The sequence below is a fragment of the Carassius gibelio genome, chromosome A2 (assembly GCF_023724105.1).
Source record: "Carassius gibelio isolate Cgi1373 ecotype wild population from Czech Republic chromosome A2, carGib1.2-hapl.c, whole genome shotgun sequence".
NCBI lineage: Eukaryota > Metazoa > Chordata > Actinopteri > Cypriniformes > Cyprinidae > Carassius > Carassius gibelio.
In genome coordinates this window covers 12216053-12243445 of record NC_068372.1, presented here as the reverse complement: position 1 = coordinate 12243445, position 27393 = coordinate 12216053, and the positions used below count along the sequence as shown (strand labels likewise).

Below are 27393 nucleotides of genomic sequence, written 5' to 3'. Positions count from 1 at the left end.
ACACCACACTGATTGCTTTGGTCTGAACCAGTTGAAACTAACCAAAATGCAGTCACGTTACAACATCACTTACTGGCCATGACATATTTCCTAAACTGCTTTTCGATTGGTCAGAATTTACCTGCGGGAAAATTCCAACATAAGAGGAAAAGCCAGCAAACAACACGGAGACAACACAACTATGGAGAGACGACTGCGCTGGCTGGTTTTGTCCCTGTCCATAATCTATTACATTGTTTGTTGCACCATAATATGCAAACAATACAATTTCTATAATGAAGCGTGGATGCAGTTTGAAAACAACATACTAAATGAGGCAGGTGTGAAAGCACCCTTACACCTTATAATATTGATGCTGTGAGAATGACCTCATCGTCAAGACAAGATTGAAGCCAGCAGGACCAGCCTGCATCACACGATCAACAATGCATTCCAATGTGTTTGGATATTTGATTTGATGTTAATTTGATTTATTTTTACATTTACATTTATAAACTTTGTACATTTAGTTTGCCTTTGTATTAATTTAAGGCTCACTTGAAGTAAATATAAAAAATAAAAATAAAAATTGTTTTTTAATTTCATATCAGTGTTAAATGTGATGTTTAGCAGATCTCAACTTTGTAATATTTATTATTTTATTCATTTTGTGAAGCTTAAATTCACTTATTGCATTTAAAATTATTAGTTTAATGTGTAATTGATTAATTTATTTAGACAAATGTAATATCTGGTGACCAAACTTGTACACTCAGTGCGTCTTATCTTTCTTTTTTACTAGTGATCTCAGACTTTTGGACTTTACTGCATATCCTTCCACTTATCACAATTTTTCCTGTACTCTGTGAACACTATGTCATAACAAATCTTTACCATGCAGTGAGAAAACATCCACATTGCACATTTTCAACCAGCTGCTGCATTGTCAAGAATCTTCTCCATGCAAGAGCCTCTGTACAGCTTCTGAGATGATAGTTGTTGGGGCACTATGTCTTGTTAATATCCATAAAGCGTTTTTATGTAATCACAGACATGAGCAGCTAATCACATTAGTACAGACTTGCGTCTGAGAGCTTATGACATTTTGTTGTGGGAAATTCACGTCCCCTGCTTTTCATCTGCATTAAAGCTGGCTTTTCCTCATCCTCCACTGGCTCCCATCATAACCTTTTTTTTTCTGTCCCCTTGGTGCTGACCCCATAATTGTTAATGACTAATGTTCTTTGTTCTTGTACAATGTGACCCACACACTTGGCTTGCACAGGCCTCCAGGATTGGACAGGCTGGCAATATGAACCACATTTATTGTTGATCCTCTTCTGCATTTCGTGAGTTTCTCTTCTAAACAGCTCTGTTTGAACATTCTTGCAGAAATACACACCACATGTTCAGTTCATGGTGCCTGGAGTAGAATATTTTGAAGCTCCCTTGAGTGAGAGTGAAGCATTTTTTTTTTCATCGTTGTGGGAGACTAGTTCCCAAAACTTGAATAGCATTTATATTAGGATACCTGTTAGGGGTAGGACCAGTAGACGATGCCATCATCCATAACCAATGGCTGATAGACATTAAGATGTTGCAACAGCATCGTGATGCCCTCCACCTTTTTGAATGCATGATCTGCAAATAATTCGCCATCATCCTTGGTCATCTCTCCTTGCACAGTCTACACCGAACGCAAAGTGGCCGTGTAGCATCGCGCCACGTCAACTAAAGACTGTCTACACTGTTCATGACAAAGCGCCCATTAAAAATAATTTGAAATTTGTGTAAGCTCGTCATAAATAGAATGCAGCAGCAGTCTACTGTCAGGGATTTGTGGTCCCATGTCGTGCCGTGCTGCTCCGCATTGCATCGCATCAGTGATTATACGGAGTTCTGTTGAATGATCTATATATAACGAATATCTATTGTAGATCAGTGGTTCTATAGTATTTTGTTTCACTACACCTCACACATTTTCAGCCAAGTGCATCCAGAATTTTCATTTCGATGCGTCCCTTTTGTTTTGTTTAGTTTCAATACCCTTATAACATTAAGTAACATTTATCAGTTCCGATGTGATCATCTTTGCAGTGGTCATTCTGCAAAACATCTTTTGTTTTTCATGGAGAAAACAAACAAAAAAAATGTATACTAAATGTTTGGAACAATGCAAGGATGAGTAAATGATGACCATTACTTTAATGAAATAAATTTGATATGTTCATAAGATATTTGAATAGTAGTTGAAGGGTATACCATTATTAAGTAAAGGACAGGCTTTTGTTTCAACTTAGCATATCACACACCTGTATTTAGTCTCACGGAATGTTTTGTAGTTGTGGATCTGCTATGGTGAATTCATTTTAATGAACATTCCAGTCAAGTCCAGACCCATTTGTGTTTAGATTCCAAAGGGACTGTAATTAAATTTTCTTCTAACACATGGTGTGAAAGTTTAAATGGTCTAGACTTGTAGAAAAGGGCATAGGTAAAGATGTGTGATTAATGAATGGGTGGGCTTGAAGGGGGCCTGTACCTTTGGGAAGCTGCATTAATTTGGTTAGTGTTGGTCAAAGGGGCTTTGATTGTGATTGATAATGTAACCCATAATGGGTCCCCATTGATCCAGCATCTAGCCACTGATCTACTCTCCAATCCTCGTCTCGTGTCCATCCCCTGGGGGCACTTAAGCTTTTCTCTGCCCACCCGCCAGTCAATGGCACAGGCTGTGCCAAGGTGACGGCTGCCCTTTAACTAAATGCTTTAACAGCACCCTGCCTCTCTATTCTGAGCTCTTCCTTAACCGTTTAAGCATTAAGATGAAAAGGACTTTGAAAATTAGTACATGAGCACACTCATTTAATATAGAGCACCAGGAATGTGTTGCTTAAACATGGTCCTTAAATATGAAATATTGTTGACTTGATAAAAACAAGGGATGGTTAATATTAGTAATATTGGCTTTTTATTTTAACACTATTGGTCAAAATTGATTATGTACACTGATCCATAATATAGAACTGAATTGGTTATGATGTCATAAATGTACATCAGATGAACATGATAAACATGGCATGCTCAACATATGTATTACAAATGACAAAGTGCTCATTCAGAAATCTGAATTTCTATTTATGCTTTGTATAAGCTTTTACATTAAATTGCCTTGTACATTTATTCACTGTTTATGGAATTTTGTTACAATGAAATACATCTTCCTTCAGGTAGACTGAATGTTTTTCTGACTTGCTAAATGTTTGGGTCATGAAGTTGCATTACTATCAAACTGATTTTGTAAAATAAAAACGTGGACCGTGAACCTGGTTGCAATTAGCGCGAGTCACACTCGTGTCTGGTTGTCTGGCTAAAAAGAGGGGTTTATACAGTGGCCGAGAAAGCTCAATGCGCCGCAACTTCAGAAAACACTTGCAAATAGAAAAAGCACCAGCAAATCAAGAAAACATCTTGTTCCATCAATTTGACATCACATGTGCTACAAATGCTCACAACACAACCAAATAAAGAATTTTATTGGAAGTGTATTTTTCAGTGCTATATTTGGTTATGTTGTGAGCATTTTCAGCATGTATGTTGTCAAATTAATGAACTTGTTTAATTATTTGTAGGTGCTTTATTTATTTGCAGCACTTTTTTTGTTGTGTTGTGAGCATTTGCAGCCACGTGTTGTCAAATTGATGAAGCTGTTTTCAGGTACTTAATTTGCAGGTGTTTTTTTGCTATTTGCAGCGTGTTGAGCTCTCGCGGGCACCATAGGGGTTTATGATGTTTAATAACTTTGGCTGCTTTTAGCCTTACCCTGGAGTTGGTTCACCCTCCGCCTATGCCCCCATGTATGATTTTTATAGTTACTAGTACTCGTTCATTTGTCATTATTTAACTAATCGCAAGTTTATATTAAATTAACACAGTCTAATCCATTATGAGCACGCTCAAGCCCATGCATTACAAAGCACAGGCAGAAGTAGCCTAATAATTTAACATCATAATGCTTTCTTATTGGCTGAAAGATGAAATTCATGGAGCTGACTCTCATCTCCACAGGATGCACATAATCAGGGAGTATATTCAAAATAAAACCCAAAAAAGATTTGTGATGAAGAAAAAATATGTAGACAAATAAGAATAAATGCTGCACGTCGCACTCCGCATCATGAGCAACGCGCAAATCTTGCACTAATATTTTAAGGAATAGAATACACTCCTGCATTTAAATGCAGCTGCAATTTTTTTTTTTTTTTACTTTGTATGAAAGAAATTGTCAATTAATGAAGCTCTATTTTACATCTTGTGCACTTTGTTGATTATAATGAGAGAACTTGAGTTTAAACATGAGGATGTTTTATCAATTTGTCCATTCTTCTCAATACAACTCGTCATCCACTAGATGAGCCTTCTGAGGAGCACTGGGTTAACTTGGATTACATGTAAATCATAGCAAATAAAGCAGCCAGATTTATGACCATTTATGTTTGGGTCATAATTGTGGCCTTCAGTAATGTCATACCTGCAGTGCGCAGACTCTTGAGGATCTCTAGAACGGTCTCAGGTGATCACTTTGGGTTAACCTTTAAAAATATTTCCAATCCTTAATCTGTCATAGTGACTGGCTACCCTTAGGGTTCAGAGTCACCCAGAACTTTTTGTACGTTCTATCTAGTAGAGTTTTCAGCTTGGTGTCTCCTGCAAACCAATCTTAATGCTCACCTATCTGTGTTCTCATGCAAACATTCTCTTGTCCCTTTGCCAATAGCGAGGTCTGGATGGCACCGGTTTATTGTGTGCATGCTTTCGATGTTCTGTGCTCCTCATAACAATAGCCCCTTGAGAAGCCAGCTGGAATGCACTCGCATCTAGTGCTGGTGTGTGCTTTAATATTGATGTCTCTGTCTAAACAGGAAGGTTTTCTCTGCGAGGCAGAATAACTCTATTGTTCTATCATAAGGGCCGAATAATGAGGTAGTAACAATATTCCCTCATGATTGCCCATCTCCGTCTTTGATCCAATATCATGTCGACAGTAGGAAAGTCAGATAAGGAGTCACAGCTTTGAAGACTTCAGGATGGGCATCGGTTTAAAGGCTTCAAGTAATGCTAAACCTCCACTAAACCAACTGGTCATATGATACAGCTTACCTCTATTAACAGGAAGCTTTTTTGTCAAAGACATATGATGGAACATTGAGCTAATTCTTTTATTAAATAATTTTTCCCTCAGTGGCTACTACATATGTTCCCTCCAACCAAACAATATAAAAACCTCATTTAATCTTAATTTGTGTCAGTTTTCTTTCTTCTGTTGAAAACAAAATGTCTCTCTAGCCTCTACCTACATTTTTGTTATTTAGAAAATGTAGATACATTTGACTGCTGTTACCAGCTGAAATGAACACTAATTAAAGACTTGTTTTCATGCGATTTCTTGTGCAATACTACGTTGTGACTCAAAACACTTTTACCATATTGCTCACCTTGTATGATAAATAAGTCACAATAAAAGAGCTCAAAAACTTGCAGAAACACCAGCCATTTCATTCCGAACAGCCCTGATATATGCAACAACCAAAATAATAAAATATGGCCATATTTTTGTTTTGGATTAAGCCAATGTGCTGCTGCTGCTTCTTTTTCGTGTTCTTGTTCTTGTTCTTCTTTTTCTTCTTGTCATTTTGAAGCTCGAGTTTAACTTGAGAATTTTCCTTTTTTTGGCTGAACTATCCCTTTAAGATAATTCTCCAGCAGTGTCTTAGGAGGAAAGCCATTACTTTAATGCTCCTCACAGAGGGATATGCATAATTGTGCTTGGAATTTGTGTTTCGCACATTCTCCTAAATAATTTAATAACATTAGAAAGTGGCGGACTCAACAGCAACCTAACGCCATGATTACTTAGAGAACAAATTCCATTGGGAATTGTTTTTCCTTCATTGTTTTGTTTTAGTTCCCCACTTATCCGATCGTTTATTTATCTCTGTTTTTTGGTCCATTGAGTTATGCATTTCTCAAGCCCTGCAAAAGCATAGTTCCGATAAGTTTTATTTCAGACAACTTTCACAGCCATTCGTCATTTTGTCTAGAAGCATTCCCATCACCGTGACAGTTTGCAGCAGATGCCAATGCATGGGATTTAGCTAGGGAACCGTGCATGTTAATGAAAGAAACGGAAGATATTGAACCGATAGAGCAAAATGACTGGCTTGATGTAGAGTTAATTGAAAGCTAAATCCTGTAAAAGGTCTAAAACCCAGTTAATGGACAACTTTCAGTAAAACAACCGCAGTTGATTGCATCGGACACATTTCCGCTGAGTGCACAAGTGAAAATGATAACTTGCTAATCTAATATTAATGAGAATGAATGGTTGGCTCCATACTTTGCGTATTGATCCTTGTACTCAGTCCGGATCGGGTGTTTCTGCAGAGTGGGATTGCTGCTAATTGCCAGGTGTTCATTTGTCGTCTCAACTCTAAAGTCTTTTTTTTTTTTCTTAAAGCCGTATAAATGTTTAAACTATTCCTTTAATATTCTGATGGATTCTGAAACACAAGTTCCTCTAGGGAAACCACCAAATTATCAATTTTGTAAATGGCCGTAGGATGCAAACAAAACGTGTTCGCACACAAAAGTAAAAGTTCTTTCATCTAGTCAATAATTTTTAGCCCAAATGTCTGTCTCCTCCTACGCTGGCCACATGCCACTGTCTAAAGCCTGACTCTAGTCTGTAGGAAATAAATGCAACAGGTGTCCAAGGCACCTGTTCTGGCGCCTGTGGATTTATTGGGTTGGTTTATACAAATGGACTGGGACGACACAACAGCCACCTGGGAGGTCAGGCCAGGTACCTCTCATCTCCTCCTATGACCTGTGTTCTCAACAGAGTTTGTCTGAGCATAAAGTAACCCTGAGACCCGAACCTCTCCTCTGTCAATTCACAAACATGTTGAGGGCACAACTGCACTACGCCAATCTGTTGGCTTTGAAACTTTGAGAGCTCTATAAATGTTTCAAGAGCACCTTGAGGATAAAGTCACTGGCCACTGGAAAGGTCCTCTGGATTGCCAACTCAATCAGAATATACAATGGACAGCACAATGCATGTAACTAATCTGATCTTTTATGCTTTTTAGCAAGCCCTTTGGTTCCAAAAGGTACCTCAGTTTGTTTCAATTTCAAGTTGAAATTTGGTGGTGAAAGTATGGATATAAACAAATTATCTGCATGTCTACACTGTTGTTATCGGTCTCTCTCCATGATCTCTGTGGTTCATTCATGCATCTAATCTGCCTAAATTTTCAGAAGTTTATATGCGCTTTAATTCAAAACCTGTGCCCAGATGGGTTAACGTCCGCTGATCCTTGCTCGTAAACAGTGGGGGGAAAACCCACATGCTGAGTACTTCTAATAGAATTGTCATGAGAGAAGCACTCTTGAAAGTCAAACTGACGCTAATCTCAAGCTTTAAATCATATGCGCATCCAAGTATGCATGTTTTGGGAAACTCCCAGCAAGGTAACTGGAGAATCATTTTGGGGTTTTACCCATTAAACTACTAGAAGCTATCCATGATGGCTGCTACGAGGTGGCCATAAGCTCTCAAAACTCCCTCTACACTCTTTTGTGTGGGTATAACAGAAATAAAAGTGACCAGAAAGGCTTTTATGAGGGAATGTATTGCTCTGCAGTGCCAATCAAACGGGTCTCTAGAGGAACCAGCACGTAAATGTCATTTAAATGTCAGGCCAGCCAATACTCCTGTGGGTCGTAGAGGTGCTGGTGTGGTACACATTGGCTTTGATTTTACAGTGGATACACATGCAGGTGCATACACACAAACAGCCCCTCAGTTAAAGCTCCAGTGGAGTTTATGTCCTAGAGCAAGAGCAGCCCCAGCCGCCCGGCACACTGTACTGATGACTAAACAAACACCCACTATCTGCTAGTCAGTACTTTTCCGCCTTACCCTTAGGCACTACGTTATGTTAACTAGGTATTGATTGTGTTTTCTTCAGCACTACCCCTCTGATCCCAAAGTATAAAGAAGGAAGGACACCATTGCGCCGGCACCATATTCCCTCCAATAGAATCATATGTACTACCACATGTATTCTCCACACTGCTGTAATTTATATCTCCCTTGACTAAGAGAGGATTAGATTCCCACCGTGGACCACCCACTTGGACACTGTGATCTATTCCAGCATGTCCCGTGGTTCACTGGAGATGTTTAACTGTGATAATGGATTTTGTGTCCTCCTCCTTATGAACAAGATTTTTAGAAATCATGGGACTGATAAACTGAGATCGGGTTTTCAGGGTCCGGTTTATGTTTTTAATATTTAATGGCAGTAAAGAGTTTACAGATGAGAGTCCATGTTCTGTTAGATTCAGTATTGCTGTGTTTCTGATCTGATCTGAAGTGATGTGTCTAGTATCTAATATTTAATGTTTACAGATTGAACAATTGATTGATTATTTGTTTGGAAGATGCAGCTGTTTTTGTACTTTTTTTGTCTAAAATAAATCTAAATGCAAATTTCTAAGAAGTGTATTTTATAAAGGAAAATCTAATATATTTTATTTGTTTATTGCAGTGAATATACTTTTAAGAATAACTTGTATTTGTACAGGTTACTCACCACTGTCACCTTAATCTTGTTTATTGATAACTGAATTGTATTCAGAAAATTTCTGAAATATTCTTTTAAACTATATTTTCTGAAAAAAAAAAAAAAAAAAACTTTTATACAGTTACATTTAAATTAAATAATTGCATTAATAGCTGGGTAGAAAATAGATAGACCGTCAACTTTATAACATCATTACTATAATTATATACATATTATTCATTATTTGCATACATTTTTATATTAATTATAATCATTTTTATATTAATTATATTATGCAGCTTCTTTTATATTTGAGCAAACAGGTCCATCAAAAAACTGCTTGGTGCACTTTCTAGACACAGAATGTTTAAATCTGTCCTTGTTACACATATTATAAGGTCAAACACTGGCCTGCTTGTCCTTGAAGATGATTTCCCACCCTTGTGAGAGCAACAACAAAGAGTTGCTTGTATTATTTTTGATAATATTTGTATGCCATGATGTTTATATCTGGCTTTACTGTGTGATTCACCTTTCACCCGCATCACCCACTATTTCCGCGGAATGTTGCGCAGTAGCTGCAATTCTGCCAAATGTTGATCTGGCACTGATGTTCTTTCAAACAAGCCATTACGTGTTTGAAATGAGTCAGGCGATATGTGTGGGTCTTTGTACCGCCCTACCTAGTTTGAGCAGTGATGAAACATGTCCCATTGTTGTTTGTATTGTAAATGCATGACAAAGATGCAGGGTGTGTGAGCTGCTCTCCCAAAAAAACATGAGCTGCAGTGCGCCCCGACTGGCCTGTTTAAAAACAACCCTGAATGTTGTTTAGCCATAAGTTCCTTGCCATACTATTGTCAGCGTCCCTCTTTTTGAATACAGGTCAATTCTTGGGACCATGTTTGGCTGTTGAGTCATATTAACTGTTTATTTTCTGTTTTCCCACACTAACACTTTTTTTTCAGACCCTAACAAACCGTAACAAATTTTATTTCATTACAAAAAAAAAGAAAAAGATATATATATATAAATGTTATAAATAGTTATACAGGGTTCCCATGGGTCTTTGAAATACTTGAAAGTTTGTGAATCTGTAAAAAAATGTATCTGTCCAGGATTTCTATCGCCCAACATGTCGGGAATTCGGCTTTTGCTTTCTACATTCGGCAGTGCGTTTTTGTATTAGAGTGCTGCAAGGGACTGTTTTCTTTATCCCCCTCCCACTGAATTTCTGACCATTATTGCGCGCTCCCGTGATTTTTGTGTCCAATCCCGCCCGCTCACGGCAAACATTCTAATATTGATAAAAAATATCAGGGAGCAGCTATCAATACGCAGAGTATTTAAAGCTCTTTTGAATTAGCCATCTCTCTCTCTCTCTCTCTCTCTTTCTCTCCTCAACCCATGAACAGTTAAATCGGACTCCTGCAACCCGTGTTGAATGCAAGGTTGCCAAGTCTGCATTTTTTTGTTGTTGTTTGTTTCCGCAACTGTTAATGGGTTGATGGTCCCCAGGGGTTAAAGGTTTGAAATGTTGCTTTATTATATTTTACTAAAATGCTTGTATTGAAACATTTTGTATGTTAAGTTTTGTGAAAGAGGCCCACTGGTAGGAAGCTTTTTATCTGTGTTTAGGATCAATATGCATAACAGTGACTTTAAAATACCGTAATTCCTCAAATAAAAGCCGGGACCTTTATTTACCTGAACTGCAGAAGGTAACAGGCTTTTATTTGAAGCAGGCTTTTATTAGAGACAGGGTTTATTTCTAATTCGATCTGTTTGATAAGTAATTGTTTTCAAATAACCTGTTTTAAATGAAAAGCGATAGCGTTCCATTGGAAAGAGATCATAACATTAGCACAGAATCAGTTCAGAATCAATCACCAAAAGAACCAGTTCGGTTCAGACGCGCTCTAATTTGTTCTTGTTGACCATCCCCTGAATTAGGGATGGAAATTCCTTTTCAATAAAATCCACGAAAAAGTTAATATCAGATCATTTTAAAATACAGTATAGGATGTAGTGAATATTCTTCAATTTTATGTAAAACAGAAATACAACATCTAGAATATCAGATTTCTGTCATATGGCCTAAAATTTATGCAAATAAAAAGCTTTTTTGCATAGTTGTGTTTGACACATGAAAACTTTAACAATGTATCTTACAAGAAAACACGATGTAACCTTGCTCTCACTTGAAATGTGTCCCCACATTAAGTCTTTGAATTTGAGTGTATTGGACCTGGAAAGTCTTTGAAAGGTCCTTGAATGTGAAGTTAATCAAGGTGTGAGAACCCTGTATATATGTTATATATAAATTTAAATGTAAATATAGTTAAATTGACCGAAGTAGACCAAGTTCATCGGAACATAATGCAGGGTTCTCGAGACGTTGAACTATTGTAGTATGTTTTGTAAAATTGTGACGCAACATTTCTCAAATATTTAATTCGTTGTTTGTCAGTTTTGTCATATATTTGATTAGTTTGATGTTTGTCAGTTGACAGCATTAGTATTTTTTATTAATGTTACAATGTCTGTTTTATTTATTTATTATTATTATTATTATTATTATTATTATTTATTTTATTATTTATTTTTTTCAATAAGAAGCTGTTATTCAGAGAATGTGCCATTCTGACAAGTATTAGGTGACTTGGGGGAAACATTTTTCTCAGGCTCAGCTGCAGCTGTTAACTTGGTTCATAACGAGTTTAACATTGTTTTCACAGTTCAGGAACTAATGGATGCTTTCTTTCTCTGTTTTTTCTTTCTACCTTGCTTTTCAAGGCTTGCCAAATTTCATCAAATCTCCAGAGGACCAGACGGGGATTTCGGGAGGAGTGGCATCCTTTGTGTGCCAAGCAGCGGGTGAGCCCAAGCCTCGGATCACATGGATGAAGAAAGGAAAGAAAGTTAGCTCCCAGCGCTTTGAGGTGACTAACTGTCTCTCCCTGCCTCTCCTTGGCATGTCAGTGTCTCTCCCATGCCACATCATAATGATGCCTTTCTACTTTCCTTCGTCAGTCGTTTGCGCAACACTCTTGTTTTTCTTCTTGCGCTCTTATGCTGATATATTCTTTTGTGTTGCTGTCAGCCACCTCACACGCCATGTGTTGTCCCTCTCTTCCGTTTGGCCGAATTCCTGTTCTTTCTGTGTTGTGCAGATGAAATCGGAAGAAAATGTAAAGAGGTGTGATGACCTCGGGAACAGGGCAGCTTTTAAGCAATAAATAAATAAATAAAGTACTTGTATAATTTATTACACTTTATTTGATTTCTTATAACTTTATTACTTATAACCTGCTTGCAAACAAATAAACAAAAAATATTTGGACAATTTCAGGCAAAAATATGTAAACAAATAGTGTTAAGTGATTATTTGTTTGTTTGTTTTGGAGCAAAAAACGATATAATTATTAGTGCTGTCCAAATCGCATCCAAAATAAAAGTTTTCATTTACATAATATATATATATATAATTATATATAATATAATTATTATTATTATTATTATTATTTTATTATTTTTTATTATTTTTTTATTATTATTATTAATACACCTCTAAAAAATGTCAAACCAACTGGTATCTGACAAACATTTGTCATAATCTCTTGAAACTGTACATTTTAGGTTTGGCTTCAGTGTCCAAATATGTTTTGGAGCTGCTTTATGTCAAATATTATATATATATATATATATATATACAGTGCTCAGCATAAATGAGTACACCCCACTACATTTGTCAGAAAACATTTAGTTTCCTTTCAGAATCAACATTTTCTATGAGATAATATACTACAAAATACTCCCACAAATGTGGGCCATTGATTGCAAACAAGATTTGTTAATTTGCACACACAAAAAAGTGATTTTCCTAACAAATTCATTCAAGCCCATGTTGCAAAAATGAGTACACCCAAATTATAGTCTTAGGAGAAAAGCTACACTTAAGACTGCAAAATTCTAATTAACAGGCATTCAACCACAGGTGAGTCTAATGATTCATTTAAGAGGTGTCCAGCAGACAGGTGACTTTAAAAGGGCATTACTTAAAGAAAAGCATTTCATGCTGTCAGCAATGGCTACCCATGGAAAAGAAATGTCACAGAATCTGAGAAAGGAAATAATTTCTTTACACAAAAAAGGTGAGGGCTACAAGAAGATCAGCAAAGCTTTACATATCAGTCAAAATACTGTAGCAAAGGTGATCCAAAAATTTAAGAAAGATGGAAGTGCAACCATCTTACAGAGACGTCCAGGCCATCCACGGAAGTTAACATCTCGACAGGAGCGTCTTCTGATGAGAAGGGTTGAAGAAAATCGCCATGCAAATTCACTGCAATTAGCTAAAGCAGTAGAAAGCCAAACTGGAGTGACCGTTTCCCGTGACACCATACGACGCACACTGCAGAGGAATGGCATGCATGGGTATCGTCCACGAAGGAAGCCTCTCCTAAAACCCATGCACAAAAAAGCACGCCTAGAATTTGCTAGGGCCCATGCTGAAAAAGATGAAGACTACTGGGACTCTATACTCTGGAGTGATGAGACAAAGATCACTGTTTTTGGAACTAATGGTTTAAAAACTGTATGGCGTCGTAAAGGTGAGGATTTCAAAGAAAAATGCATGGTGCCTACAGTGAAACATGGTGGTGGCAGTGTCCTTATGTGGGGCTGCATGAGTGCTGCTAGTGTTGGGGAGCTGCATTTCATTGATGGTATCATGAACTCAACAATGTACTGCTCTATACTGAAGGAGAAGATGCTGCCATCACTCCGTGCACTTGGTCGTCGTGCACTTTTCCAACACGACAACGATCCAAAACACACATCTAAAGCTACTGTGGCATTTCTGAAGAAGAACCGGGTGAAGGTGATTGAATGGCCAAGTATGTCTCCTGATCTGAACCCAATCGAACACCTGTGGGGAACTCTGAAGCGACAAGTTGAGAAACACTCTCCAACCAGCATCCAGGCTCTAAAAGAGGTTATTCTTGAAGAATGGAAAAAGATAGATGTTGCAATATGTCGTCAACTTGTTCGTTCCATGCCTAGAAGACTTGGTGCTGTCCTTAAAAATCATGGTGCTCATACAAAATACTAGATTTAGTAGTTTTTGTTGTGGGGTGTATTCATTTTTGCTTCAACTAATTTGAGTAAAACTGAAGATTTTGTGATCCAAGTTATATTATTAACCTTTAATTTCATGTTATGGAGTTAAATAAGTGTTCAATAAAACTCAGCCTTGTGAAAAGTTTGGAAATTGTTCTTTTGTTCATTGAGCTACTGATTGAATTTGTACTTTTTAAAGGGGGTGTACTCATTTATGCTGAGCACTGTATATATATATATATATATATATATATAATTTTTGCCTTTACTGAAATGAGGTGATGTAGATCTCAGTGTGGGAGGAGAACACAGCACTAAATTCATCATCTCTGAAGTATTCTTTAAGTATCCTGTTCAAGCCCCATACACACCTTGCTGATTTTAGGTATTCAGCACCACAAGCAGGGCTAAATTTTATTTTGTTTTTTGTATATGCACAATAAAATGAGCCCATCCCATCAACAGTTGTCACAATATCCGCCTTTCGGATAGACGTGCAAGTTCCAAGAGAATAACTCAAGACAGTTAGTACTTGGCTGAAAGTTCAGAGGGAGGTGATTAAAGACCCACCGCTCTTTATATGATATACGATCTGTATGAAGGTTTGTCGTAAATTTACGACGAGAGGAGGGAAAAATATTTGACAGTGTGTCTTTCTTTCCCAGGTGATTGAATTTGATGATGGCTCGGGCTCAGTTCTCCGCATACAGCCGCTACGTACTCACAGGGACGAGGCCATCTACGAGTGCACAGCCATCAACAGTGTGGGAGAAATCAACACCAGTGCCAAACTTACTGTGCTGGAAGGTAAGACGCCCCTGTTGCCATTTGATGGCCCTTGATTTGACCGGTATTTCATAAATTATGGCTTTTTCGCTTGATCGTTTGCCTTTAATTGGACAGGATAGTGAAGAATGACAGGAGAAAATGGGGTGGGAGTGGGAAATGAGTCTAGCTGAATTTGAACACTACCTACCAGTTTATTATTTATATCATCTAGCCATAACAAGTGATAAAATAATTAAATATAAAAATGGAATTATGTTTTTACATTATTATTTTTCATATATTTTTAGAAGAACTCTTTTATTGGAATGCCTAGTGGATTGTAAAATGAATACATTTGCAAAGATAACCAAATAAAACATTAACACACTACCAGTGTGACTTTTTCTAAAAATGTTTATAAAGATTTATTATTAGTCAAAGTGGTTGTCGATTGATTTTACATTTGCTTTACCTTTGCTATATAGTGTCAATAGTAGCATATTAGGTTGTGAACCCTCGTTTTAAGAATAACCCCCTGACCCATATTTCCATTGCACCTGGATTGCATATAACTCGTCGATATATACATGTGTTGAGATATAATACTGAAGCATGAGACTGGAACATGAGCATGTGACAAATGTCGAAAATTCAGCCACTATTAAAATAAAAATCTTAAAATATCCCACAGAATTCCTTCTAGTAACGGCTGGCCCATCCCAGCACCACGTGTTTGGTATTACACATGTGCCCACAGTGTAATCCTTTTAATCTTATTTTTCACCTCCGTGTACGAGCTGACAAATGCCATTTTGTTGAAATTAGAAGCTTTGAATTCATCAGAAATCATCTGATGAATGTTGAGTCCTCTGGCCCTGTTCAGAAAGAAAGAGGAAGAGAGAGGTGCCATATTGAAGACAGGCAGTGTGGCTCTTTTTGCTGCTTTCCACAGTGAAGTGGATAAGCTGGACGCCCACAGGATCCTGCAGGACAGAATGAACTCTATTTATAGCTCATTGTTCATAGGAAGCAATGCATCATTTGTGTCCTACAGCAATGCTGAGAGACCAGCACAAAGGAGAAGCTGAATGATAATGATGTTCTCTAATGACTTACTAAAGGATGTCCTCTGCGGCACATTTAGAGGGTCTTGGGAATCTCTGCCAGAAATGCAATCACCTCATCTTAAGCGCATAGAAATTATATTTCGCTGAAATGTATAACACATTGATTTTGATCACTGTTCAACCCGGGCAGAACTGTGGTGCTTACACTGCTTTAAATCCAATAGGTACCGTGTTTCTTTGGCCATTTTCTTGGAACAGAGATGGTATGAATATGATAATCATGTAGTACCAAGGTGTATTTCACATTATACAGTCAGCCAGCCAGTCATTATGGCAACATAAACACAATTAGACTGACTATTTAACATTAAAATGAGAGAACAATATGTAAAGCGATATGAGAGAAGTGAGCACAGTCATGTTGGAAAGCAGTTATCACATGATTGACCAATTAGAATAGCATTTCAGAGAGCCGTGTAAAAGGAAGTTAAACAAGTTTTTATTTTTGGTTTGGTTTGGTTGAATGTTGCAAGGTGAATGGAAGAAAAATGACTGTATCTCTCAAACAGCAAGTCATTATGTACTTAAAAGAGTTAAATGTTGAATGGCCTGGTTTACAGACTTGTGTTAGTGTGCTAGAACTTGTTTCAGTAACAGGAATCACTCCCATCTGAGTTTAGCTGGTCACACACAGCTTAGGAACATATGAGTCACTGCGTCTGCCTTTTTAATAAGCTACTTGAATCATATTGCTAAACAATTAATGAGAACTTAACATAATTGAACCCAATTTAAACAGAAGGCCATTATGAGAGCATTTCTGTTGTGATTATGATTTGTATGGTTGCTAGGGCTGCACGTTCTCAAGTTTTTCATTAACCGTTAACCGAGGCCCTTAGCGGTTAATACTCGGTTAACCATAGTGTGCCATAGTAACCATAACCATAGTAATTTCCGGACATTGGCCGAAAAAAAAGGAATGTCCAATAAAATTGTATCTCTCCGGTCAAATTGTCCTATTAAAACTGCCTAATAATGCCGCCCATTAACACAATCTGAATTTGAGAATAAGCCTAAAATGTATAAGGCAAAAGGTAACAAGCAGACTCCGCGGCCGCCTCGCTAAGGCTATGACTATGACTATGTTTGACACGTACAATATTTGAAAATCGATAATTATTTATTTATTTAAATTACATTTATATCTGAATTTATGTCAACCTATAGACTTTCAAATATCAAAATGTCATGAATTAATATGTATTTTTGTACAAAATGACATATAAACATATTTTCCTATTATACTTTGCCTGGAAAAGCTTCCAACAAGGCGTCGGTTCTATTTCTAGCATGCACGCGTCGAGCCGCGCCTGAGCCGCGCGTCTCACGCAGGCAGTCGGCAAGCTCTAACCTGTTAACATGGGAACCGAATTAAAAACAGACACGCCACACAGCTGAGATGCTTTCGCCACGCATCCAGTGTGTCCTGACCGGCCTAATGATGCCCGGGTGTTGGCTGTTGAGATTACAACAACGAGGTTGTACTTGAAGTATATCTAAGCACTGTATTGCAATACTTGCATTTTGCCCCGTCACTCGTATTAGCCCGCTTCATATTAGAAAAATGACTTCTTCTTGTGGACATTACAAATGTCTGGGAGCGCTCTGGCGGTCTCTGGTGGTGCAAAAATGTATTACAACTAAATTCAATGCACGCCATTGACGTCACTTAACCGAGCAAAATGTTTTACTCGGTTACACAATTTTTAACGGTTAATCGGTTAACCGGTTAACCATGGACACCCCTAATGGTTGCTTTAAAAGCGTGAACAAGTCCTTTTCCTTAAAGGGCCACAGATGCATCCTAACACAGCTTCAGGGTTCACATGTCGCCACACAGTACACGACGTGAGGAATACCAGCAGGTTTCAACTTCCAGACTGCGCTTGTACCAAGGTTGTGGGTGTTAGTTGCTCACAGCTGTTGCCTGTTGAATAAAAATTTGCCATGCCTCTGTTGTAATCACATTGTGCGGATGCCAACACGGGCCTCTGTGTGAATTCATAATGACTTCGTCTAGCTGCACCCCAATTTGTGCTGCTCATTTCTCTTTAGCGGAGAGATTTGACATTACTGACACTCAAGGACTGCAGCGAAGACTGAATGCAAAGCAGTTTGTTACATGTACCTTTCGCATGGTTCAGTTTAATGATTTTCATTCCATCCGCTAAATCACAATCAAAAGGTATAATTCTGGGTGCATTTGCCTCAGAACTTTTCCTACCATTCCTCCAGATTGTAAAAAAAGAGAGTCCCTCCGGTTTTTTGCCTATGCATTTTATAGTCTTGTCTCATATTATTGACATGATTATGTAAATGCTTTCACATGTTACATAGAGAGGAATTAGAAAGAACTCCCAACATCCTCTAAACCCACAGGAATGCTTTTAAGTGATGGATCAGAAGAATATTTCTGTACATTGAGGATGTGGTTCCCTCATTAGATATCATCTTCAAAAGCTCTACGGGTATGCTTCCAAAACCCCTGGAGCACTTGTCTTTCAAAGTAGCTCAAACCTGACAATGTATTTGCTAAACATTACTCACTATCAGCGAATTATTAATGAATTAGCAATTTAGTAAAGAGTTGGGATGGGAATTGTAAGGAATTTAATATCTGTAGTCCTGATTCAGGTTCCATTAACCATTCTTTTTTTGAGTTTTAAGGAAGAAAGAATGAACAATTATGGAAAACGATTCAGATTGCATTCACAAGCAGAAGCTTGTTTTGTTTCAGATTTCAGACTCTAGAACAGTTCAGTTCTTATCAGATGAGATTATGTTTTACAATTCTTGGAAAGAAAAAAACAACAACAACCGGTTGTTACCCGTTTATATTTATTGCATACAACAGCTTTGCTGTCTTTATCTCTATATCTATATATCTTATTTTTAGTTCTGTGTTTTTGTTTTTATCTACTAGATCAATTTGCAAAACATGTCACGTGTTGCACATATGTGGGTAAAAAGTGTTAAAAAAATAAATAAATAAAAAATAGAGTATTTGCGTCACAAAGTAATCACAAAAAACAATGAATCACACTTTTAAAAGTTTCAGGAGGCCATATTTTGTTTGCGTCGGTGGAACAATGCAGATTCTAGAATTTTAATAGGCCATACGGCTGTCAGTTTTGTGAAAAAATCATTTGTGATTTTTAAGACATAAGTGTTCATTGAATCGATTGTAAAATCGATTTTCCATGTCAAAAAAAAAAAAAAAAGAAGACGCTTCCTTTTTCAACGCCAAATAATGGATGAACATAAAGAGAGCACTGGAAACGCACAAGTCCGCAATATTTCATATTTATTGGCATGAAGTTTCGTTAAGAATAACAAACAGCATAAGGAGTGCAACATTCACGAAAAATAATATATGCAGAGGGGACTTCTGCTATAACATAAACAAAAAACATCACGGCAGGCTTCAACCTGGCTGCATTTATGATTTAGGCAATTAAAAAATCTCCAATATTTTAAATAAATGATTCAGTCCATTTCAAACAACTGTTCAAAAATGAAAATTTAAAGTACATGAAGTTGAGAACAAGCCTTGTGTGTAGGGCTGCACTTATCACGATCAGCCGATCATTAATGCACATCTTCTCAGTAAAGCCGGTTCTCTAATCAGCGGTAAATTCCATCAGGTGTGTGATTTCACATAGAGCAGCTGTTACTACACAGAGCTGTTGTTACCTGACTAGCTGCGCAAATAAACGCTGATAATGAACGTGGATTTGAGCAGCTAGTTAACAACGGCTCTGTGTAGTAACAGCTGCTCTATGTGAAATCACACACCTGATGGAATTTACCGCAGATTAGAGAACTTTACTGACGAGATGCGCATTAACGATTGGCTGATCGTGATTGGTCGACCGTGATCGGTACACCCCTATTTGTGTGTTTTTTATTGAACATAACCAACACTTAGTCTAGGCAGGCATAATGAAATGCGCAAAAAGGCTAGGGCCATAACAAATTTATTGGACAGGAAAACAAGACGATCAACATTATCGGGGTCCAGAGCAGAGTGTTTTTTATGCACTGTATGTCCAGCTGTTGAGAAGACGCGCTCAGACCACACTGATGTCCCAGGGACACTCAGTTACTTCATTGCCAGCTGCGCAAGGTTTTGCGCAGTATCGGAATTCTTTTTCTTTTTCTGCTTGTTTGTGAGTTTTTTTTTTTTTTTTTTTTTTTTACATCTACATTGTTTAATTCTTTTAAAATTAATAGTGTACATATTTGGTTAAAATCAATTCCATATTTTCATTTTTGAAACTTTTTTTGGTTGGTCCGATTGTGCAATTGATTGTGCAATCGATTTTATAACGAAAAGTGATAGCCCTAATAGGCCATGATGATTTTCTGGTATTTTTTTCCCCCATCTACTCAAGTACAGGCAAAGACTAATTTGGATCAGTATCGCCCACCATGTTACTGACACCATTTGTCATCAACTGTGTGTTTCATTACAATAACCTTTTGAATTAGAACCTGGACGACAGTTCAGGTCATTTTCCTGAATGAAAACTTTTGGTTTTCCTGAAAGGGCATCATTTGCTTATGCACATTCCAGGGAAGCGCTCTCACGCAACGCACGCAGACCCCCTCTGCTTTACAGGTGTGGTCTCCAACTGCTTCCCCGGCTCCAGTCAACGGTCCATGTCATGAGTTTAATTTCTCCCACCATCTGCTGGCTTGAAGCCCAGCGCTGTAGATCATGAGCGTTTGACAGTTACAAACTGCGTCTTTCGAGGGCGGCCTCTTCCAAGGACTTGTGCAATATGGCTGGGTGGAATCACTCACCTGGAGTCTGTATCGGCATCCCTGCCTCATTTTCGAGGGCTTTGCGATTTAGCTTCAATTACTGGATTTTAAATAAAAACTTTGTGGCTTCAACCTGTGGCAATCCAAATTAAAGGCAGTTTTGACTAACATCAGTAATTAATCCTGATAGAACATGTTTGTAGCTGCCAGATCTCATTGGCGTCACTAGCGATTCACTACAGCAGATACGTTTACAACCTTTGCCAATATAGTAAGCTCTCTCTGGTCCGGTTTGGTTTGGAGGAAATGACCTCAGAGTAGTGTTGTAGTGGCTATTCCCTGACTGAAGTTGCTCTGGTAATTCTGAATAACATCCCTGTGGCTCTGACGGCAATGCTCACTAGGCCGCGTAATTGGAGCAGTTCACACTTTGAGTCGTCATATGTCCGACAGCCTGGTCAGTGTAGCTTCAGGGTGAAATGGTCATAGGCTTTCACTTTCAAAAGCTAAATAAATTTAATAATGTAGCCTGCTGAACTTGGAAAGGTAAAATTGAGGGTAAAAATATGTGATGTTCTGTGATCAGGTAATGGAATATGAGGCTATGCTGTATAGTGGACAAGGTAAATTCACTAAATGCCATCCTTCCACAAATGTATAACAGAGTGATTTGTATTGTAAAATAACAAATTAACTTGTTAGAATTAATTCAGCTTAGTTTGCAATCGCAGGAATAAATTATATTTTAAAATGTATTAGAATAGAAATAGTTTATTTTTAAACTTCAAGACCTTGAAAATATTTTTAATGACAATAATATATTTACTTTTAGTGGTGTCTGAGAGTATTTGCAAATTAACCAAAAATATCAAAATCTTTACTCAAGCAAAATGTATTCAAAACTCTTTTAAGATGCAACTGGTGTGGAAAAGCAAACGAAGATGCAAACGGCACAGGACGTTCCAAAGCTGTGAATGTAGCACATTCAAGTTTTGTGGTTATCTGTGGTGTTTCAGGTCGTGAGGTTGTTGGTTTGACAAAATGTGGTGGCAGTGGCAGCTATACAGTCTATTTCATGTTTAGTTTGATTAGCCCAGTGTCAGAGATCTAGCACAGCCTGAAGAGAAGATGTGTTAATAGAGAGGTTCATGTGTTTGATCTGCGTTGTTCTGTCGAGCAGACTGAAAGAATAAGTAAAGGCTGTCACAGACATTGAGCCGAGGGGACTTCATTTACATCTACTGCCATCTTACACTATTCATGCATAAAGTGAACTTTTTCAGAAATAATTCAACTAAACAAGTGTTTGAATGTTCACTTGAATAACATTTTAAAATATATTAAAAATGAAAGTTATTTTAAATTTGAATTATATTTCGTATTAATATTCCTCTTTTTTTAACTATAGCTTTGATCAAATATATGCAGCTTTGGTGAGCATAAGATACTTTATTGTCCACTCCTTTTTCAAAAACATTAAAATATTATACAAATTATATATTTTTTTTCACACCATATACTACTGTTCAAAAGTTTAAAAATGCAAACGGCACGGAATGTTGAATTAAATGTATATTTTATAAAAATTCCTAATAAAATTCCTTTATTAATATTCTATTTATTTTTAGTATTCATAAGATATAATTTGTATTTTATTTGATGTTATATTCATTTAATCTAAATATAATGAATATATATATTATTTTGTATATTACTCATTTACAATATTTTTTACAGTACTTTTTTTTTGATGATGATCTTTATAAGACCCGCCATGATATCAACGATATCAATAATATTTAAAAATAGTAACACAAAAATACTATTAATAATAATAAAAAAATAAACATGGCAATATCTGCCAATAACAATTTAGTCACCAATATACCATAAGCGTACAAATTGTACAAAATAATATATATATATATATATATATATATATATATATATATATATATATATATATATATATATATATATATATATATAAAATAATATATATCTGCTAGTCTGCATAACATATGTTTAAAAACAGACAGCAGATCGTGTGATTTCCACATGCGCTTGAGTGGAGTGACCATAGCATCCTTCGGTTGTGGTAATGGGTCACACGTGTTATGTACAAATCAGTGCTGTAGCATAAATAACAGCTATGTGCCTTTGGCAGACCTGTTGATCACACCGAGACACAATAAACTGGAGGACACATAGGAAAGAGGACAAGACAGAAAAAACAGACCCATGTGAATAAAGCAGGGAGAGAGGGACCAACGTCACACCTACTCAACATTGATTAAGTGACTTTTGGAGGGAAGTCAGCCTGAAAATTCTGTCCAGCTAGGAAAAGTGTATTATTTCAAAGGTCATGGCATGCATTACACCTCTTTCCTCACCACCGACACAGACAAACAGTGTGCCGCTGAAATATTGCAGACGGGACTCCCCCACTCCTAGGGTGCGGTTCACCTTTACACATGCTGCTTTGTTATTTACTATGTGTGTCTGTGAGGTTGCAGATCTGCACGGCCATATATAACTTTTTAAGGTTGAGGATGTTTTGGGCAACTATTGATTATTCTGGGTCTGTTTTCCACCTGCAGTTTGGTCCTTATGAATTCAGTGCTCACAGTTCAAGTGAACCAGGAGCTCTTACCTCAGCGAAACCCATTCAGACTACATGATCACTGTATACTGAAACTCTGTTCCAAAAACAAGCGCCTGTCAATCTAGACAGCTTTATAAGTACATCATAAGGTAGTCAGTGTAAGTATGCATTGGAATGAGCTCTTGCAAGTACAGTATTCTCATTAACTTTAATTATATACATTGTATAAATTAATATATTGATATTTAAGTTGATATTATTTTACATACAAAAAACATTACAGAAAAAAGAAAATAAATATTAGTGCTGTTGGATTTAATTTGCATCCAAAATAAAAGTTTACATCGTTTATGTATATTAAGTATATATAAATACACACACATGCATGTATGTGTATATATATATATATATATATATATATATATATATATATATGTATGTTTTGCTAATATATAAAATCTATAAATTCTATTGTATTTCTGTTATGGCAAAGCTGAATAGTCAGCAGCATTTATTCCAATTTTCAATGCCACATAATCCTACAAAAATCATTCTAATATGATAATGTGGTGCTAATAAATATTTCATATAATTAAATCAGTGTTTAAAAACATTGTGCTTCTCTTTTTTCTTTCTTTTTTTTTCTTTTGATGTGATAATTTTTATCATGATTCTTGATGAATGGAAAGATCAGCATTTATTTAAAAAAAATAATATTTTGTAACATTATAAATGTCTTCTCTGTCACTTTGACCAATTTAATACATCATGCTAAATAAAATGATTAATATTAATATATAATTAATATATTAATTAATTAATCTTACTGACCCCTAACTTTGAATGTGTATATGTGTAAATATATTTTTTGCAGGAGCTCTTCTGTATGCTCATCCCAATGAGTGCTCATTCGCTTTATTCATGTGATAATTATGTAATGCAACTTCTAAATGACTAAATGTGTTGTCTATCTGGCTTCATTTTAAAAGCACTCTGTCTTGGCTCCAAAAATGCAAATATAATAGCATGTAAAAGTTATCTCGTACATCAGCCTGCAGGCAAAGCGGCGTTCTGCTGTTTGATATCACCTAATGCTGATGTCATCTTGAATGAATGAATGCTGTTTTGTTCAGAGGCTAGGCCTGCCATCTTTCACTTGTAATCTCTTTCATTCTGTAGAATTGTGTTATTTGTAATTATTGGGGCTATATTGAGAGTATGATCTAATTTCTGATCCGCCTTTTTTGCCTCCGATATCGTTTCTGATACCTAGGGTTCAATATTGGCTGATACAGATACCGATCCGATACCAGTTAAGTTTTTCTTTTTTTTCCCCCAATTTAAATAAATGTAGAATTTATATATCTCTTTGTGTGGAACTGATTATCATTATTTCACAGTCTACTAGATACAGACTACTTCAATATAAAGAAAAATAAACAATAAATATGGAAAAATATAGGGCTATGCATATTCATAATCTATGACAATAAAATTATCATGAACTAGGCTAGTGGAATAATTCGACAGCAAAAGGTATTCTAGAAAAAATCACTGCACAATAATTTTAGAAATCCAAACATTCAGTGAAAAAAAACTATTTTGTGTATATTGTAAAATGTTCCACATTGCTATTTGTATTATTATAAAATCCATTCTTTAAAAATATTCATGAATGTATTTATATAAAAGTATATACTATATATTTTTTAAATGCATTTCTTTTAAATGTATAGCATTTTTTGTTAATAAGGCAAAAACATATGATAGATACGATAGGAAAAACATATACAGTGCAGCACGAAGCGTTTTCAGTGTGCGCATCCAGTGTGCAGAATGATGCGCTTGAAGCAACATGGCGTCAGTCTTGCTTCAATCGCATCATTCTGCACGCCGGATGCACACATTGTAAGAACTTTGTGTTAAAAAGTGCAAAGAACAAAGAGAAGAGAAGAGACATTGATGCGTAGTGTATTATATATGTGCAACAGTTATTGAGCCTTTCTTTTAACAGTTTTAAATATCAGTTACTGTGCACATTAAAAACAATTTTTTGTCTTTTCTACGGCAGTGTTTTGTTCTCACAGACACCCGGTAGTGAGTAACAAAACAACATTTAACTCTGGCAAGAAGTTAAAGTGTTTTTGGAAATTCATAGACAGGTATTTACAAATCAAGTTTAATAATGGGGGAAAAACTGAACGATCTTAGAGAGAGCTTTAATGAGCTGACTGTCATAACCAAACGCGACCAGGGTTTAAAGGCTGAAAGGAAAACTTACAAAATGTGCAGAGCCTGCAGAACCACTGTATTAAGCTATATGGTGGCTTCAGAAGTAACACAGAATAATTTGCACAATTAAAAAAAAAAAAAAAATTGGATGTGTCCTCTCTTACCTATACCCGATCCGGGAAAAATGGCAGTATCGGAATCGATACCCGATTTTAATATTGGACCGACGCATCCCTAGACAACACATGTATTTTCCGGACTATAAATCACACTTTTTTTCATAGTTTGGCTGTTTCCTGCGATTTATAGTCAGGTACGACTTATTTATCAAAATTTATTTGACATGAACCAAGAGAAATGAACCAAGAGTCCACATTACCGTCTACAGCCGCGAGATGACGCTCTATGCTGCTCAGTGCTCCTGTAGTCTACACTGAAAACATAGAGCGCCCTCTCTCGGCTGGAGATGGTAATGTGAACTCTTGGTTCTTGGTTCTAAATAAATGCGACTTACAGTCCAGTGCGACTTATATATGTTTTTTTCCTTGTCATGGCATATTTTTGGACTGATGCGACTTATACTTAGGTGCGACTTATAGTCCGAAATATACGGTATGTCTAATTTGTTGTATTTAAGTATTCAGTGATGTGCCAGTGAAGCAGTTTTGGTTGATTAATGTAAAAAGACGCTTTTTTCTAAGGGAGAACAAACCTGGACTTGAAATGATCTCTGAAAATTAAGATATGTAGTAAAATGGATTGTGTTCTGTTGTCATATATCATTACAGAAACAATTCTGCTCCGTCCATCAAAAGAGATGTCACCCTTAATTGCTGTCATCCATCACTCTCATACACACTTTATGGAAATTACAAGAACATTTGTTTCTCAAGAACTGTCAATACTACATTATTTAAAAAAAAAAAAAAAGTTCAGAAGTTGCATTACCAGAGTAGACAGATTCCGTGCAAAGGATTTGTTGTCCAAGTGTATTTGTGGAACTTTGTTCTTATATAACAGTGGAGACCTTCACATGCTTAAAAAAAAATAGTTCACTGTAAAAATTAAAATGTCTTACCTGTATGAAATTCTTTCTTGTGTTGAACACAAAATTAAGAATTTTGAAGAAAGTTGATGCTTTGAAAAAGACCAAAAAGCAATAGTGGTCATATTTCAAACCTTATGAAGTCTACCTTAGCTTTGTGTAACATGGTAAATGGCAGCTTGACTATATTTGCTTGTCGAACAAGTGCAATTGAGTTTTATTTACCATATCTGGTGTGCTCTGTATATGTTCATAGTTCAGTGTTTATATGTGAATGAAACCCTAAAATGTAAATTTGTCCTTCATATAGTGTGACTGTTTCTCTTCTGAAGACTTGGATTCAGTCACATTAAAGGCTCTTTATGAACGTTTTAAAGCATCAATCAATTTTTGGTTATATGGACTTTCAATTAAAGACCATGTCATATGTTTTTTTTTTTTTTTGTGTGAAAAATATCTAATTTGCAATTTATAAAATAGCTATCCTTAAATGAAAACAATCTGCAAAGTTTTTAATAAAAAAAGTGCATGATAAATAAAGATATTGTTTCTCAAAAGAGAGAATCGACTCAGAATCACCTAAACCAGTAATCATAGTTTTGAATATTTTACCAGTTAGCGGAATACAGTATACTGACTAACACATTTGCATAATTCCCGCCTGCCTGCAAAATACGAACAGGGTCTGATCTGCCCTCAAACACTTCCGCTATTAGCTTGTTTAAATAATGCTGAGAAGAGAATGAACATTATACATCTGGTTTTCGTCATGTGATAAAGGTTAGTTGAAAATCGATGCTTCGGAAAGTATGTGAAAGAATAGTGGTCATACTACTTCTATGCTAAATTTCAAGTCTTATGTACCATACATTAGATTTTTGTAACAAGCAAATGTTGTCCGTACGACTTGTGTAATGAGAGTAGTCTTCTTTTCTTAAACATTGTTCTTCAGATCAGATCTTGAGTTGATTCTTAACTGAAACTCACTAAATTTCACTCTGTTGCTGATTTCAAAAGATGTGGCATATCACTCTCAGATCAGATCATATGTACTACAAAGCTTTTGACACATTTATGGTGCTTTTGCATCCTTTTTTTCCTTCATTCTGTGTTCTTTAG

The 27393-nt window shown here is 36.4% G+C and overlaps 1 protein-coding gene across 9 annotated transcripts in view; it reads left to right on the top strand.

Annotated features, from left to right (window-relative positions):
• LOC128026610 (receptor-type tyrosine-protein phosphatase F) overlaps positions 1 to 27393 on the top strand; it is a 210817-nt gene that overhangs the window by 99751 nt on the left and 83673 nt on the right. For all 9 annotated transcript variants that reach the window (XM_052613859.1, XM_052613886.1, XM_052613871.1 and 6 more), the window contains exons 3-4: positions 11406 to 11551; positions 14396 to 14537. In XM_052613859.1, coding sequence (XP_052469819.1) covers positions 11406 to 11551; positions 14396 to 14537 — 288 coding nt within the window. The remainder of the gene's footprint in view (positions 1 to 11405; positions 11552 to 14395; positions 14538 to 27393) is intronic.